At 42.6% G+C, this 17884-nt stretch overlaps 1 protein-coding gene across 1 annotated transcript in view; it reads left to right on the top strand.

Moving 5' to 3' along the window:
• The window catches only part of SYNJ2 (synaptojanin 2), a 251838-nt gene that overhangs the window by 182311 nt on the left and 51643 nt on the right, over positions 1 to 17884 (top strand). Inside the window, exons 15-18 of the mRNA XM_082249743.1 lie at positions 307 to 499; positions 1008 to 1166; positions 7771 to 7927; positions 10738 to 10855. Coding sequence (XP_082105869.1) covers positions 307 to 499; positions 1008 to 1166; positions 7771 to 7927; positions 10738 to 10855 — 627 coding nt within the window. The remainder of the gene's footprint in view (positions 1 to 306; positions 500 to 1007; positions 1167 to 7770; positions 7928 to 10737; positions 10856 to 17884) is intronic.

Raw genomic sequence — 17884 nt, 5'->3', positions numbered from 1 at the left:
ATGGTGGCTGCACAGATTCAGGGCAAACACCACTTGGCAGAGCCAGCTGCATAATGACACCTGTCAACTTTTTAGCTGTCTTTAAGGGTGGTTTTCTTCCCACTAGCCACCACTGTAAGTTGCATTTTTCCCACTGACCACCAATAAATTTGTTTTCATAAAGGTTTTCGGAGTCCTGAACATTTTTTTTTTAAGGGCTTCCTTTGGGGTAAAAAGGTTAAGAAAGGCTGCTCAACTGCATCTTATTTTCAGCTGTACACTTTCCTTACAATTTCTTAGCATGTTTATACTTTCTTTCTCTTACAGAGACTTGGCAGTGGACACGGTTAAGACTGGCATGGGAGGAAAAACTGGCAACAAAGGAGCAGTAGCCATACGTTTCCAGTTCTACAGCACAAGTTTTTGCTTTATATGTAGTCACTTTACTGCTGGGCAGACCCAGGTGAAAGAGCGGAATGAGGATTACAAAGAAATCACACAGAAGTTAAGCTTCCCTGTGGTGAGCAGAACATTGCAATGGTGCCTGCCAGTACAATGGAGTGAACATGGAAAATTCAGCAGTGTTAAGGCTTGTTCACACGGGTGGCTGCCTAAATTAAGGGCTCTTTTATACTGGTGTTGCCCTCTGCAGTCGACCTCTTTTCAAAAGGCGTTTGACAGGCAGCAGGGAGGAGCTATAATGCCTCTTCACCGCCTGTTTGAATTCAGCAGCATCATGCACCCCATCCCTAGCCTTTGCAGCTTAGGATTTGGGGGGGGGGGCTTAAAAACGTGGCTTTGCCCACCAACCACAAGTTCTAAACCAGGCCTAAGGCAAGGCACATGATTGTGGCATGATGGGTTGCTGTTTTGAGGGTTCAAACAGGCGGTGAGGAGTTACCATATATATTTTTTATGGCCTAGCCAGTGTACAAGTTCCCTATAGTGTTTAGTCTATGCAATGAGATTAGCTTCCATTAAATGACACTAAGTACATTTCTTTTCTTTTTTTTCTTTTTTTATTCAAGGGAAGAAATGTTTTTTCACATGATTATGTATTTTGGTGTGGAGATTTTAATTATCGACTGGACCTTACATATGAGGAAGTTTTCTACTTTATTAAACGCCAGGACTGGAAGAAATTACTTGAATTTGATCAACTTCAGATTCAAAAAGCCAATGGAAAGGTGTGTACAGATTTATTTATTTGTTATTATTAGGTAATTATGCAGATATATTTTTACTGTTTTGCATATATATTTCTGAATGTTACGGTTTTATATATATATACACACACATATATATTATCTCACAAAAGTCAGTACACCCCTCACATTTTGTAAACATTTTAATATATTTATTCATGTGACAACACTGAAGAAATTACGCTTTGCTACAATATAAAGTAGTGAGTGTACAGCTTGTATAACAGTGTAAATTTGCTGTCCCCTCAAAATATCTCAACACACAGCCATTAATGTCTAAACCGCTGGCAACAAAAGTGAATACACACCTAAGTGAACATGTCCAACTTGGGCCCAAAGCGTCAATATTCTGTGTGGCCACCATTATTTTCCAGCACTGCCTTAACCCTCCTGGTCATAGAGTTCACCAGAGCTTCATAGGTTGCCACTGGAGTCCTCTTCCACTCCTCCATGATGACATCACGGAGCTGGTGGATGTTAGAGATCTCCACCTTCTGTTTGAGGATGCCCCACAGATGCTCAATAGGGTTTAGGTCTGGAGCATGCTGGACCATGGCGAGTCCTGTTCTTAGTAGAACCTGTCCTGGTTAACTGCTGCATAGTCTTGGCCACAGTGCTGCAGCTCAGTTTCAGGGTCTTGGCAATCTTCTTAAAGCCTAGGCCATCTTTATGTAGAGCAACAATTCTTGTTTTCAGATCCTCAGGGAGTTATTTGCCACGAGGTGCCATGGTGAACTTCCAGTGACCAATATGAGAGAGCGAGCGATAACACCAAATTTAACATACCTGCTCTCCATTCACACCTGAGACCTTGTAACACTAACGAGTCACATGACACTGGGGAGGGATCCGGGGTAATTGGGCCCAATTTAGACATTTTCACTTAGGGGTGTACTCACTTTTACAGTTATACAAGCTGTACACTCACTACTTTACATTGTAACAAAGAGTTTTTTCTTCAGTGTTGTCACATGAAAAGATGTAATAAAGTATTTACAATAATGTGAGGGGTGTACTCACTTTTGTGAGATACTGTAGATCAAACAGTAATGTGTGTATAAGAAATGTCATGACCTGTCAAAGGGTTGATTTACTACAAGAGTACAGAATGTACTGGTGAAGCTGTGTTCCCTTTGAATACTAAATCACGTGAAGAGAATTTTAAAAAACAGAATTTTGCTTGCACATGATAATTAAAGTGAACACAGCTACATCCTATTCACTGAGCGAAGTAAACTTTTCTCGTTTTGACTTTAGTAAATCAACCCTGTGGAATGATGAATATTCTTTTTAATGCATTAAGGCTTTGTGCAAACCTTTTAAAAGGCCAATGGTTTTCAAATTGCATATTAAGCATGGTGGTAAGTATCCTTGAAAATAGCTAGCCCCAGCATGCTGTGTAAAACACACCCAAACTGCTGCATGAATGTTTAGCAATAAACTGCTAAATTAACTTCCTTACCAATGCTGAAATGCTAAAGACTCCATTCTTAAGCATGGGCAGGACTTTAAAAAAAGAAAAATCAACTGTTCTGAAAAAAGCCCTGGAGAAGTTTTTTTAAAGTATAATTGAGGTTAGACTTGGTGTTCATATATTTACATATTCTAAACAAGCCCTCACTGACCTCTGTAGCTACAGACTCCTTGGAGCAATTAATCGTCAAAATTCAAAGCAGAAGCGCTAGTCTTTTTTTCTTTTACAACTACAGTTGTGCTAAAAGTAGCTTTCAGTAGCTCAGTTCTCCCTCTGTAACAATCCTACAGGCTCACCTGAGTCAGAGGACTGCTGGCCGGAGGTAGGAGTGGAGCCCAGTGGCAAAGACCGCAGGCAGTTAGTAGGTGCTGGATACCGGATGGACACTGCGTAGTACTCTGATGAGGACACGGGTTCACCTGAGGTGCGGAAACTAAGTGCTAGCTGGTTTTCACTAGAGCCCCAGATGGTGGGGATAGACTGCGCTGCAAGCTAACACCAGGACGCGGTCCTCAGGATCACCCAGCCAGGCAGAGTGCAGGTTCGGTCCGAAGGCGGAGAAGCAGACAAGGGATAACCAGAGAGAAGTCAAATGAGCCAAAGGTCGGGGCGGGCAGCAGTAAGCGTGGTCAGACAATCCGGATCGGCAACAGAGGTAGCAGTTCAGTAGGTAGGGACAAAGCAGAAGAGTAGTCGGTAGTCAATTCCTGGTCAGCGTTGGATTTGTGGAAGTAGATAAGAGCAGCAGGTGAGGAGTAGCTTGATCAAGGCTCAGGAGCTCAATAATGAGCAAACTGGAGTGCAAGGGGCTGGACTTATATAGGGAAGTACCAGGTGTGGGGAATCAAGGGTGATGAGCAAGGCTTGGCAAGACTAAGGTTGAAATAATAGGCTGCTGAAATAAAGGACTTGAACTACTGCAGTACTTCTGTTTTGAAATTTGAGGATGTATTGCTCCACCGTGCTTACAGCTGCAGAGGTCAGTGAGCCCATTTACTGCTTCTAAATATGTAAATTCTTTAATGTTCACAGCCTGGCCCTGGATACCCAATAAGCTTGTAAGGGCATTTCTCTGTGTGAAATTGCTATTTAAAGTGCACACTTTTCATTAATGACACACAAACAAATTTTAAGGAGTTAGGTCAGCGTGCCTTAAAACTTACAGATGTTATCTTACATTTCAAGCCTTTTCTGTTATTGCCAATGCAAGAATATACCAACGGCCTAGATTTTAAGTAAAATTTAGGGCAAAACAGTTTTTTTTTTTTTTTTTAAGAGAAGGATAAAACCCTTGTCAGTTTTGTCTTTGCCATCGTTGTCACATTGGGGAGATATTCCTTCACTTCCCCTCCCGTAGCAAAAACAAGTGAGAGGAATTCCCTCCTAAGTAACCAGGGTCACCAGAACTAGTGTCCCTATTGGAAGATTTTCCCTCTATTCCTGGTCTAGTGACAACCCCAAATTTGGGATTTTCTTCACCTTTGGTGATATTGGTAAACAAAACAAATAGTAAGGGCGAATCTCCCTAAGGGGGATAAAGCAATAAAAACCTGACAGGTGTTCTAATCCCTCTCCATTCTATCCAAAATTAGGAAAAAAAAAAAAAAGATTAGCCTTTAGGTATACTTTAGCTCTTTTTCATCAGATAATCTATAGTCATTTAGATGGCTAATTTTCACACTGTCAGGTGAGTAATAAGACATTAAGTATCATTCTAAGCTAATGGATGCAACACTTTGGTTTATAAGAGTCACGATGTGCTAAAAAGGTATAATTTACCATAATAACAGATGAAACAGAAAACCGCTTTAGTAGTGAAAAGAAAATATCCTCTATTTATATTCTATTATTACTTTGTGTTAAGCCTCAAGTCTTACATAACCGCTACAGAATGTTTAAAAAACAAAGGAGAATGACTTCCTGTCACTGTTTGTAGTATAAGGTATACAGCTTTCAGTTTGATGTATTTCAAGTACATTGATTATAAAAATAGAAATGCATTGCATTATGCCTTAATGTTGTTCTAGTTCCAGATTTTGTCCCCAGTTCTACTTCTTTTATTTTTCCTGTCATTCGCATAATGAACCATGGTAACTATTATTATTACGCCTGGTTAACCTAACATGACACAACTTGTAGTTTATACTGTATGCCTACGTTTTGTATAAGTCCATCAAGGGCGATAGCCATTATAGCTGACTTACTGTTCCTTTTTTTTCTTGTTGTGTCTTGATTTCTTGTTGTTAAACATTGACATAATGACAATAAAAATATTTTCACCTCTAAAGTGATTCTGAAGTAAAAAGTTTTCTTTTTTTGAGCTTGTACCTATTGGTTAAGCTTAGGGTTCAAGTCCTGGGAAATAAAAATGTGGGAACTCACCCAAGATCCCCCTCCCACCTCAAAAATAAAAAAAGTGTGTGTATGTATAATATATATATATATATATATATATATATATATATATATATATATATATACTGTTAGGTCCATAAATATTGGGACATCGACACAATTCTAATCATTTTGGCTCTATACACCACCACAATGGATTTGAAATGAAACAAACAAGATGTGCTTTAACTGCAGACTTTCAGCTTTAATTTGAAGGTATTTACATCCAAATCAGGTGAATGATGTAGGAATTACAACAGTTTGTATATGTGCCTCAAACATTTTTAAGGGACCAAAAGTAATGGGACAGATTAACAATCATACATCAAACTTTCACTTTTTAATACTTGGTTGCAAATCCTTTGCAGTCAATTACAGCCTGAAGTCTGGAAGGCATAGACAGACATCACCAGACGCTGGGTTTCACCCCTGGTGATGCTCTGCCAGGCCTCTACTGCAACTGTCTTCAGTTCCTGCTTGTTCTTGGGACATTTTCCCTTCAGTTTTTTCTTCAGCAAGTTAAATGCATGCTCAATTGGATTCAGGTCAGGTGATTGACTTGGCCATTGCATAACATTCCACTTCTTTCCCTTAAAAAACTCTTTGGTTGCTTTCTTAGTATGCTTCGGATCATTATCCATCTGCACTGTGAAGCGCCGTCCAATGAGTTCTGAAGCATTTGGCTGAATATGAGCAGATAATAGTGCCCAAAATACTTCAGAATTCATCCTGCTGCTTTTGTCAGCAGTCACATCATCAATAAATACAAGAGAACCAGTTCCATTGGCAGCCATACATGCCCACGCCATGACACTACCACCACCATGCTTCACTGATGAGGTGGTATGCTTTGGATCATGAGCAGTTCCTTTCCTTCTCCATACTCTTCTCTTTCCATCACTCTATTACAAGTTGATCTTGGTCTCATCTGTCCATAGGATGTTGTTCCAGAACTGTGAAGGCTTTTTTAGATGTTGTTTGGCAAACTCTAATCTGGCCTTCCTGTTTTTGAGGCTCACCAATGGTTTACATCTTGTGGTGAACCCTCTGTATTCACTCTGGTGAAGTCTTCTCTTGATTGTTGACTTTGACACACATACACCTACACACACCTACCTCCTGGAGAGTGTTCTTGATCTGGCCAACTGTTGTGAAGGGTGTTTTCTTCACCAGGGAAAGAATTCTTCGGTCATCCACAACAGTTGTTTTCCATGGTCCTCCAGGACTTTTGGTGTTGCTGAGCTCACCGGTGCGTTCTTTCTTTTTAGGGATGTTCCAAACAGTTGATTTGGCCACACCTAATGTTTTTGCTATCTCTCTGATGGTTTTGTTTTGTTTTTTCAGCCTAATGATGGCTTGCTTCACTGATAGTGACAGCTCTTTGGATCTCATATTGAGAGTTGACCGCAACAGATTCCAAATGCAAATAGCACACTTGAAATGAACTCTGGACCTTTTATCTGCTCCTTGTAAATGGAATAATGAGGTAATAACACACACCTCGCCATGGAACAGCTGAGCAGCCAATTGTCCCATTACTTTTGGTCCCTTAAAAAGAGGGAGGCACATATACAAACTGTTGTAATTCCTATACCTTTCACCTGATTTGGATGTAAATACCCTCAAATTAAAGCTGAAAGTCTGCAATTAAAGCACGCATTGTTTGTTTAATTTAAAATCCATTGTGGTGGTGTATAGAGCCAAAAAGATTAGAATTGTGTTGATGTCCCAATATTTATGGACCTGACTGTAAATTTTTTTTTTTTTTTTTTGGAGGAGCGAGGGGCACTTTAGCGACTTGGTAACTAGTCCTGAGCCACAATTAGCGGAGCGAGCAGATGACAGGTCCGTGTCCACACAGCATATGCAGAGCAGACACAGACACAGCCCGCTCTACTCTATGGGCCCTCCGATTCCAATCCGTTCAGACAGAAGGGGACGGATCCCCTTCTGTATTTTTAAGTGGATTGGATTGAAGATATTCTGATGCAAACGGACACAAGTCCATTCACATCTGCCACTCTATAGAGGTGAATGGAGGGTCCGATTGGGTCCACCTGAAAAACAGACAGGCGGACCTGATCGGACCGATCGTGTAAAAGGGGCCGAAGGCTGCTTTCACAGGGATGCACTGCAGTTTGCCAGCACCTCAACTGATCTCAATCTTCACTTCTTCCTCAGGATTACTGCAGGTATCGCTGGTTGCTGCTGTCCACCAGGCGGGGTATGGCTGGTGGCTGCGGCTGGCTGTCCTCCAGGGCTGGTGCTGCTGGCAGGAGACACTGAGGGCAGAGGCAGCCAGAGGCTCCTCCTGCTTTTACTTAGACTTCTGTGAATAGGAATCAGAGTCGTGACCTACCAGTATATATCTATACTGTGTCTATAGACACACACAGCCCAACTCAGGAGCACATGTGCACAAGTGTCTCTTTGGCATCTAGCTTGCTGAGGGGGCATCAGGAGGGGTGAAGAATAGATAAGCATCAACAGGGGAATTCTAGAAGAAGAGGTAAGAAACCTCTATGTGCAAGGTCATTGCAGAAAAAGTAAATCTTAGATTGTAAGCTCCTTGAGGGCAGGGACTGATGTGTGAATGTGCAATATATATATGTAAAGCACTGCATGAATTGATGGCGCTATATAAGTACCTGTAATAAGTCAGTTCTTCAAACCTCATATGAGTCTTGTAATCAGCCATGGAATATGCTTCCTCCATAGATATTTAAAGACTTCTATGAAGGTACTATCCACTTTGGACCAACTTACAAGTATGACATTGGATCAGAGGCTTATGACACAAGTGAAAAGTGTAGAACGCCAGCATGGACAGACAGAGTATTGTGGTGGAGAAAGAAATTACCATTTGAGAAATCAGGTACTGTAAACTAGTTATACAGTTTGATTATTACCTGGGTCTCTATGAAATATCCTCACATTTTTAAACAATAGTATTGGGTGGACTAACAACAATGCAAAGAAAACAACAAATGGCTTTATAAACAGAATGTCACATTATTTGGTTTTGTGTGTATGAAAAGTTGCGGTACACAAATTAAAACATTTTTTATTTTGTTTTTAAATGGGGTAGAGTGTGGAACTTCTGTCTGGTTTTTATTTCTCTCTTTAGGCCCATTGGAGAGATTTTTCCTAACTTCCTGTGACGCCAATGTAGAAAGTGGGGGTGTGGTTGTCACCTTGATAGGCAAGCATAGGCAATAATGAAAATATTGTAGAGATTTTGGTAAAGAGATTGTGATATGACAGTATGAGTTAAAATATGTTTGGGGGAAACCCAGCCCTTAATGCGTAAACAATGAAAGGAAAGAGGGGAAACAATGGAGAGAAGGGAAAAAAGGAAATTCCCCATATAACCCCTCAAAGAGATGGGCCTTTAAACGGTAGGTAACTCCCAAATAAGTATATCAAACCAGCACAACAATATTGATTAAAAAAGTACAAAACTGTATTTTAATAGACCTATAACCTTATAGACATGATCTAATCCAAAACAGGGTCCCGGTGACAGGATCACTGTGACATAGTTACATAAAGTGACATCCAAACAAGATAATTAAGCAGAGAGAAAACAAGCCAACATGTTTCACAGTACAACCATACTGCTTCATCAGGGCTTTATTGCCGCTTGTATTTCGTAGGTGTCATAAATGGGGAAGAGAGGAAAAAAGAATTAGTCATCATTGGTTGTGTCCCAGCTAGGGGGCGACCATAAAAATGTTATGCATCCAATGCCTTAGGTTCCCACAAATAGTAATGCCTGGCGTGGAAGGTATTAGACACACTCCCGGTTGTAAGGCCGAGGGTCTCTTCAATCCGCTGCATTAGGGATAAAGATGTCATATCCACTTCAACATGGGTAGATGAACAGTCAGGTCCAGGTATAGGGACACCCAAAACGCAAGATGCCTTGGTCTCCTAAGACTCCACCAGGAACACCCCACAGCAGGTCACCCGAGCCTTTCATTATTGTAGAGATTTTCCCTCACTGCCTCCACTTGTCCGTTTTAAACCCTCCTCGTCCTCAGTAAATAATTTTTTTTTTTCTTTTTTCGTTTTTACTGTGTCCTTGTTGGAGAACTTTTTGTGGTAAAGATACACAGATGGCAATGAAAACCTGACAGAGGTTCTAACCCTCCACTGTTCTTTCTAAGACCAAAGCTGGAGCTGGGCTAAAAGGTTTACTTTGATCATCCAATATATGCTACATCTCTAAAGTTTCCAGAACTGAAACATTTTTTGGTCGATTAAAGATGAATTTTATGTATGGATATTTTATGCATAGTTTCCAGTTTGGACCAATGTTACTATGTAATTACCATTCCTGGACAATGCCCCTGGAATCACTGAAGAAGATGCTGCTAAACCAGTGCTCTCCACTTGCTTCCAGATCTCCCATGCTGAGCACTGACCCTCTATATTCTGAACACAGGAGGCCGTCCACTCTGCACAGGCACCATTCGGAGAATGCTTTGAATTCTCTGAATAAATGCAAAGTGTTCTTTGATTTGACAAGGTGGAGAGTGCGATGTCACTGCCCTGCCTCTCCACCTAGTTCAATCAGAGAACATTCAGTCAGAAATTGCAGAGCGTTCTCTGAATAGTGGCTGACCTCCCATGTTCACTTAGCAGAAGTGCAGCCACTCAACCCAGAATCAAGTTGATAATCACTGGAGTAGGGGTGTCTACTTCAGTGAATTCCAGCATTCGGGTATGTTATATGCAAGAAGAAGAAGAAGCACCAAATGTATTTTTCCACTTCACTCTTTGTAAGCAAATCCTTCATAAAATCCACAGTACAGCAGAACCCAGACTGGGAGATGGAGGGTCAGCACTGAGGGCCAGTTAGGTGTCCTGCATGTGCTGGTAATAAAGATGTTAAAGAGGAAGTAAAGTGCTGTCTTTTTTTTTTTTTCATTACCTGCAAAGTAAAGGCATAATGTGCTAGTATGCATAGCATACTGGCACATTATGTGAAACTTACCTGCAAACAAAGCCCTTGTTGTCACAGCTGGAGGCTCCATCCGTCTTCACCCGTCTTCCTTCCATTTTTGCAGACTCCATCTGTGTGACTGGCCGGAGCCACGTGATGTCACTCCCACGCGGGGCTCTGAAGAAATGGCACGGGTGGCCGTTCCTTCAGACGCATGCGCCGATGACGTCATCAGCAGCACATGCAGTAAATATGTTTTAAACAGTGTACGTTTAGGAGATATTTACAGTACCTATAGGAAAACCTTATTATAGGCTTACCCTATAGGTACAAACAATCAGTGGAAGTTGACTTCCACTTAAAAGCAGAAGAGAGCAGAGAGATGACCTCATCGGTCTTTTGCTGCACCTTTATTAACAGGCTGGAGGCTGGGATGAGACCTAGTTGTGCTGCTTAGCTGCAGAAGGAAAAGTCAGGTTACCAGTCCAGCTTTGCCATGGGGGGGGGGCTGTCTTTAGCTCAATGAAGTATAGATGATGTGCCAGATATGTATCTCAATTTTGTATTTAGTTTGTTTGCCTTGAGTTTAGATGCAACTGTTATTTTCTTTGTGCATCACTTTTTACAAAGGACAACCCTGCTTTGCTGGCACGATAATAAATACTTGTTTGATGTCATTTTTACTAACCATGATGTATTAACCTCTTGTATTACATGTGTTTAAAATCCACATATAGCTGGAGACGTTAATCTTCTAGACAATGATTTGGATTTCAGCACTAAGATAAAGCACACATGGACTCCCGGAGCATTGATGTATTATGGTAGAGCAGAGATTCCAGCTTCTGATCACAGGTACTCTTTATCTGGTATGGGGTGGGTGTGGAGTATGACAACAGCTTCATAGGATCACATTTAAAACAAGACTGAACAACGTGTCCGCAAGAAAATGGTATTCGCGATAGTGGCACATATTCTTGTTTGAATAACTTCATTGTTTTTTTTTTTTTTTTTTTTCCAAAGGCTAAGTTCACCTTTGTCTAAAAAGATATCAAATGCACATATTTTTGCAGGAAAAAAATGTCCATTTATTTATTTTTTCACTGGGGCCTGCAGAGCATTGCACCAGCGATCAGTGGATTGTGGGTGCAATGTCAGACTGCCAGGAGCTCTCTGCCCGTACCTCAATATGGGCAGACAGTTTCTGAACTGTAGGCAGTGTAACTACGAGCATGCTGATCATTGCATTTGCAGTTCATTGATACTGTGGTGGTAGATGGGACTTGTAGTTTATTCATTCACAAATCTACAGTGCATCTGGAAAGTATTCACAGAGCTTCACTTTTGCCACATTTTGTAATGTAACAGCCTAATTCCAAAATTGGTTAAATTCATTCATTTCCTCAAAATTCTACAAACAATACCCCATAATGACAACGGAAATAAGTTTGTTCGAAATCTTTGCAAATTTATTAAAAAAAAAAATGAAATAATGGAAAAAAAAAATCACACGTACATAGGTATTCACAGCCTTTGCTCAATACTTTGTTGAAGCACCTTAGGCACTAATTACAGCCTCATGTCTTTTTTAGTATGATGCTACAGTCTTGACACACCAATTTTTGGGCAGTTTCTCCCATTCTTCTTTGCAGGATCTCTCAAGCTTCATCAGGTTGGATGGGGAGTGTTGGTGCACAACCATTTTCAGGTCTCTCAAGAGATGTTTAATCGGGTTCAAGTCTGGGCTCTGGCTGCGCCACTCAAGGACATTCACAGAGTTGTCCCGTAGCCACTCCTTTGTTATCTCAGCTGTGTGCTTAGGGTCGTTGTACTGTTGGAAGATGAACCTTCACCCCAGTCTGAGGGTCAGTGTGCACTGGAGCATTATTTTCATCAAGGATGTCTCTGCACATTGCCGCATTCATCTTTCCCTCAATCCTGAATAGTCTCCTAGTTTCTGCTGCTGAAAAACATCCCCACAGCATGATGCTGCCACCACCATGCTTCACTGTAGGGATAGTATGGCCAGGTGATAAGTGATGCCTGATTTCCTCCAGACATGATGCTTGCCATCCAGGCCGAAGAGTTCAATCTTTGTTTCATCAGACCAGAGAATTTTGTTTCTCATGGTCTGAGAGTCTTTCAGGTGCCTTTTTGTCAAACTCCAATCGGGCTGTCATGTGCCTTTTTCTGAGGAGTAGCTTCCATCTGGCCACTCTACCATACAGGCCTGATTGGTGGAGTGCTACAGAGATGGTTCTTCTGGAACGTTCTCCTCTCTTCACACAGAAACGCTGGAGCTCTGTCCGAGTGACCATCACCTCTCTGATTAAGGCCCTTCTCCCCCGATTACTTAGTTTGGCTGGGCTGCCCACTCTAGGAAGAGTCCTGGTGGTTGCAAACTTCTTACATTTACAAATGATGGAGGCCATTGTTCTCATTGGGACCTTTAAAGTGATTGTAAAGTCTTCTTTTTTCCCCCTACAAAAACAATGAAAATGTTATACTTGCCTGCTTTGTTGCAGTGGTTTTGCACAGAGCAGCCAAGATCCTCCACTTCTCGGGTCTCTCTTCTGTGGGGATTTGCATCGAGATACACTTGTGAAAAATACACAAGTGTATTTTTTCCACTTTTGCAGAAAAAATGGGACGTCTACTTCACATTTGTTACATGTTCCTATTCACATGGCACAACAAAAATGTTTTAAAAGTGTATGCTTTCGTTCTTACCAGTTTTGTTCTAAAAGTCGAAAAACGTAAGTCTTTCCCCTGGTATGTAATGTTTGGGAGGGGGTTGGAGAGATGAAGTTTACCATAATAAATCATTTCAGTCCTGTGCTGGCAGATCTCATAATCGTTTATAAACTAGATTTGACTTGTTTGTCCTAACAAAAGGTTAAAGCTCTCAGGGCTTCCTTTGTATTTTAATGAGGGGAAACTCAGCCTGTCCCCAATTTCTTCCTCTGCATTCACTTTGAAAATATTCAGAGTAGCTTGCAGTCTGCCCATGTCCTGCCCCAATGAAACAACTGGAAAGGTAGGAAATATTTTTAGGCATGCGGTGTGAAAGGGATCATATAAAGGAGCATATGGGGGGGGGGGGGGATTCTCAAATTTGACAGCAAAGGTGGAAATGCACTTTAAACAATGCTTTCCAAAGCATGCTGTACTGGTTGAAGCTTATGTGAGTGCAAGCCAGTGGCTTAACTAGAACCTTCAGGGCCCCGATGCAGGAAACCATGAAGGGCCCCCCTGACCCCTGGACGGGTCCTTCCCTCCCTGCCCGGTGGCTGAATGCCAGGGCCGGTCACAAGCATTTAAAGCACAGAAAAAACAACAGGGGGGCTGGAGAGTACACAGGGGGGCAGCAGAAAGAAGTAACCTTGGCAGAGCTGTGGGGGCAGCTGAATATAAAAGAACCGATCTCTTCATTTCCCCTCCCCACTTCTCCTCCTCTTCCTCGACAAGCATTTAAAGCACAGGAAAAAAAACAGGGGGGCTGGAGAGTACACAGGGGGGCAGCAGAAAGAAGTTACCTTGGCAGAGCTGTGGGGGCAGCTGAATATAAAAGAACCGATCTCTTAATTTCCCCTCCCCACTTCTCCTCCTCTTCCTCGACAAGCATTTAAAGCACAGGAAAAAAAACAGGGGGGGGGGGGGTGGAGAGTACACAGGGGGGCAGCAAAAAGAAGTTACCTTGGCGGAGCTGTGGGGGCAGCTGCATAAAGCACAGGAAAAACAACAGGGGGGTTTCTCAATTTTTTTGCAGTCAGGGCACCCTTGAAAGTATTTTCAATCTGGAGGCACCCCAGTCTAAGGCTTGGTTCACATTACTCTGTGTCACAGAATGAGTGCAAAATTGCGTGTGTTCCTAACACACAGACAAACACGCAGGGATTTCATTCATTTTTAATGGTACCCTTACGCATTGGCAAACTTGGTGCATTTTCGATCCAGGGCAATTTAAAAAAAAAGATGGGGAATTTTTCCCGTGTTTCTATGGGGCAGCCCACTGAAATTCATTTTCTGACCTTTACGTAGCACACAGCTGCATAGATTTGAACCAAGGGCTTGCTCACATGTGAAGTTGAGTGGTGGTAAAACCACACACTTTAGCTGTGTTTTTATCACCCTCAACTGTTCCCCCTGTAGCTGCAAAGGAAGCAGCTGGAGGTGTACACATGCTGTGTCTGCGGCTGGAAGTATACTGCCAGGTGAATGGGCCTGCACTACAATTACCCAGCAAACATAGTGATGATGCATTAAGGGGGGGTTAAAACAGGTGGTTCGGAGGCAACATATTGCTTCTTTACCGCCTGACAAATGTCTCTGAAAAGCGATCTGAGCATGGATCGCTTTCAGAGGAGCAGCATTTTCCTGCTGGTACTATGAACAAGCCGTAAAAAAAAATCAGTTCTGATTGTACACATAAAGAGGGTCAGTATTAAAAGTAATGTGCATACATACACACGCATGTAAACACACATGTACGCACCTACATACACATTTATATAAACACACTCACATATAAACACATACACGTGCACTCACACACATATATAAGCACACAAAACACACAAACATACACACACGCATATAAACACATACACACACATATAAACACATGCGCACACACACACACGTACAGTAAGCACACAAAATACACATACATATATACATACATGCACACGCATATAAACACGTACACACACACACATGCACACACATATAAACACATGCGCGCGCACACACACACACACGTACGCACACACACACACACACACACATGTAACCACATACATGTACGCACACACAAACACGTACGCACGCACGCACGCACACACGCATATAAACATATACACGTACACACACACACACATATATATATATAAAATGCTATCTGTGTGTGTGTGTATATATATATATATATATTATATATATATATGTATATATATATATATATATATACATACATATATACAGATAGCATTTTAAAAACTGCAGTACTGTACCTTAACTTCCTGCCAGGTATTGCACTGTAGGGGGAGACAGTGGCGCTTCCTAAGGTCTAAACAGTGTGACCAGCTCCCGTAGTGCCGATTTACAGTTCGGGTGAGGATCGGGGAGCTCGGTCTCAGCTGCCCTTGCCGCTCCTCCTATGTAGGCATACAGGGGGGCCCGCAGCATGGGGCCGGGTCACGATGGCGACTCCTGCGTCCCCTGTACGTCCGCCCATGGTGCAATCCATTGATTCCTGCTATCAGCCATGTTATGGTCTGGAGATGTCCTACCTATAATTTTAATTGACCACGTTTACTGGTCCTTTAACAAGGATGATGTAGATTAGTCCTAGCTTTTAATACATATAATACAATGTAATTTCTATTTTAGGCTTGCAGCTATTAATCACAGCATGTATTGAATGTATAACATGTTGGTGCTTTAGCAATAAGAGATAACAGCAGTAATACGGCATGCTAAGAAATGTGCACATGCAAGTGCTGTGGGTTTGTTTTTCTTTCTTTCTCTCTTAAATATCCGCTATAAAAAACACCAGAAATATCTTATTGTTTTTTTGTTTATGTATCGTAACAGCCTATGTAGTGTATGTAAAGATTAAACGCTGAATGCAATGTATTTATACATCGATATGCTGTAGATGTTCAAACTAGAAATGGCTTGCTGATTTTCATGGTGACAGTACGGCCTATGTTTTCTTTCTTGTTTCTACAGAGAAGATGATCATTATAGAGCACAATGTGCACTGCAGTGCTTTACACAAGTAGTGTGTCATTAGCTGCACCATCTCTCCTGGTATTAGTCATCGGGTGGAGAGTTCATGTACAGTGCCAATAGTTACTCTTTTCAATGGGTTTTATGTAACGGTGACGGGTGATACACTGGGGAGCTTCTGCACTTAATACCACACATCACAATGAAATGGTTACTTCCTGAGAAAACAATGCTGTGAGAAATATCTCCCGCGTATACCTTGTATTTTAAGCAATTATTGCCAAAATACTTTATAGCAGGGGTATTGAATTAAAAGGTCTGGTAAGTAAAATTTTCATCCAGTACAGGTCTGAATGTCATGTTTGGCTATGATGCCTTCACATCACAGCCCTCCCTTAACATTGCAGTCCCTCCCTCCCTTTTGGGCCGTTCACCCTGACCCGCTTTGTAAAACAGCATTTTGCTGTGCGCACCTGCCCGTGTGACGTCCTAGAAGTGGTGGTGCAGTGTGCATAGAAGCTCATCACACTAGTGTTTTTTTTTTTTTTTTCTTTCAAACTTTATTGAAATTTAAAAATTTACATTTCATCAACCTCCTCAATTCTGAGTATGTCAGAATTTTTTATCTCAAAGCGGTACATTGTTTTGCATGGAAATCTGTTTTATATTTTAGGCCTGTTATTCTTAGCAATAACTCACTTAAATCTGTCCAAATAAGAGTCTAGTAGACATCCCGGGTATGATAAAGTTTGAAGCACAAAATCATAAATTATAATATAACTAGACATTAAGCCCGTTAAATTAACGGGCGCTAGAACATATGTGGTCAAACATTTGTAAAAACAGACTTAGCAGTAAGTCCACGATAGCGCGCACCCGCGCACACCAGCCGCTTCCAACAGTTTTTCCCGGCTGCCCGAAGTCTCTGCGCTCCAAGTCCCAACGGCTGTCCGTGGGGCACATGCTCAGTAGCGCAATCCCACGCACACAGGGACTGGACGCAGAGACACTTGTACTTTATATGTATAGATTATTTAGTATACTTAGAACAGAAGGAGCTATATATATATGGGGGGGGGGATTGTAGTGTGTTGGGGAAGGGTGGGGATTGTAGTGTATGGGGAGGGGATTGTAGTGTATGGGGAAGGGAGGGGATTGTAGTGTATGGGGGGACAGAGGGGATTGTAGTGTATGGGGGGGAGATTATAGTGTATGGGGGAGGGGTTCTACAGTGCATGGGGGGATGGGTTCTACAGTGTATGGGGGAGGGAGGGGATTGAAGCGTGGGTGGGGGGAGGGAGGGGATTGTAGTGGGGGGGAGGGAGGGGATTGTAGTGTGTTTGAGGGGAGGGGATTGTAGGGTGTTGGGGAAGGGAGGGGATTGTAGTGTATGGGGGAGGGAGGGGATTGTAGTGTGGGGGGTGAGGGAGGGGATTGTAGTGTATGAGGGGGGAGGGAGGGGATTGTAGTGTATGGGGGGGATTGTACTGTATGGGGGGAGGGGATTGTAGTGTATGGGGGAGGGAGGGGATTGTAGTGTATGGGGGGATTGAACGATAAATGCCGGGTTGGAGATTGGTGTGGGGGAGGGGAGATGTGAGGGTGGGAAATCAGAGAGGAGGGGGGAGGGCAGCTCCTCACAAACACAGAACAGTGGATCATCCAATAGGAAAAGACCCCCAAATCCACCACCACCTCCCCTCCCGGGAAAATTGCTGTCACGGGCGAACCAATGGTGCTGGAGACCCCAAAATTATACCGCAGGTGGCCAAGACGCTCCCCTACAGCTGAGAAAAATTTGGGGTTTCGGGGATGAAAGGGCACGGAGCAGTGACCCCGAGAACCGGGCCACCCCCCGCCATAGGCTCCAATGTTAAACCTGGTCACCTCGCGGTTAGGTCACGGTCCCTTTGGGGAGGGGATTGTAGCGTGGGGAGGAGGGAGGGGATTGTAGTGGGGGCGATTGTAGTGTATGGGGAAGGGAGGGGATTGTAATGTATGGGGGAGGGAGGGGATTGTAGTATGGGGGGGAGGTAGGGGATTGTAGTGTATGGGGGAGGGGATTGTAGTGTATGGAGGAGGGAGGGGATTGTAGTGTATGGAGGGACGGAGGGGATTGTAGTGTACGGGGGTAGATTATAATGTATGGGG

This window comes from Pelophylax lessonae (genome assembly GCF_965119305.1).
Source record: "Pelophylax lessonae genome assembly, chromosome: 3".
Classification (NCBI taxonomy): Eukaryota; Metazoa; Chordata; class Amphibia; order Anura; family Ranidae; genus Pelophylax; species Pelophylax lessonae.
This window is presented reverse-complemented; position numbering and strand designations above follow the sequence as displayed.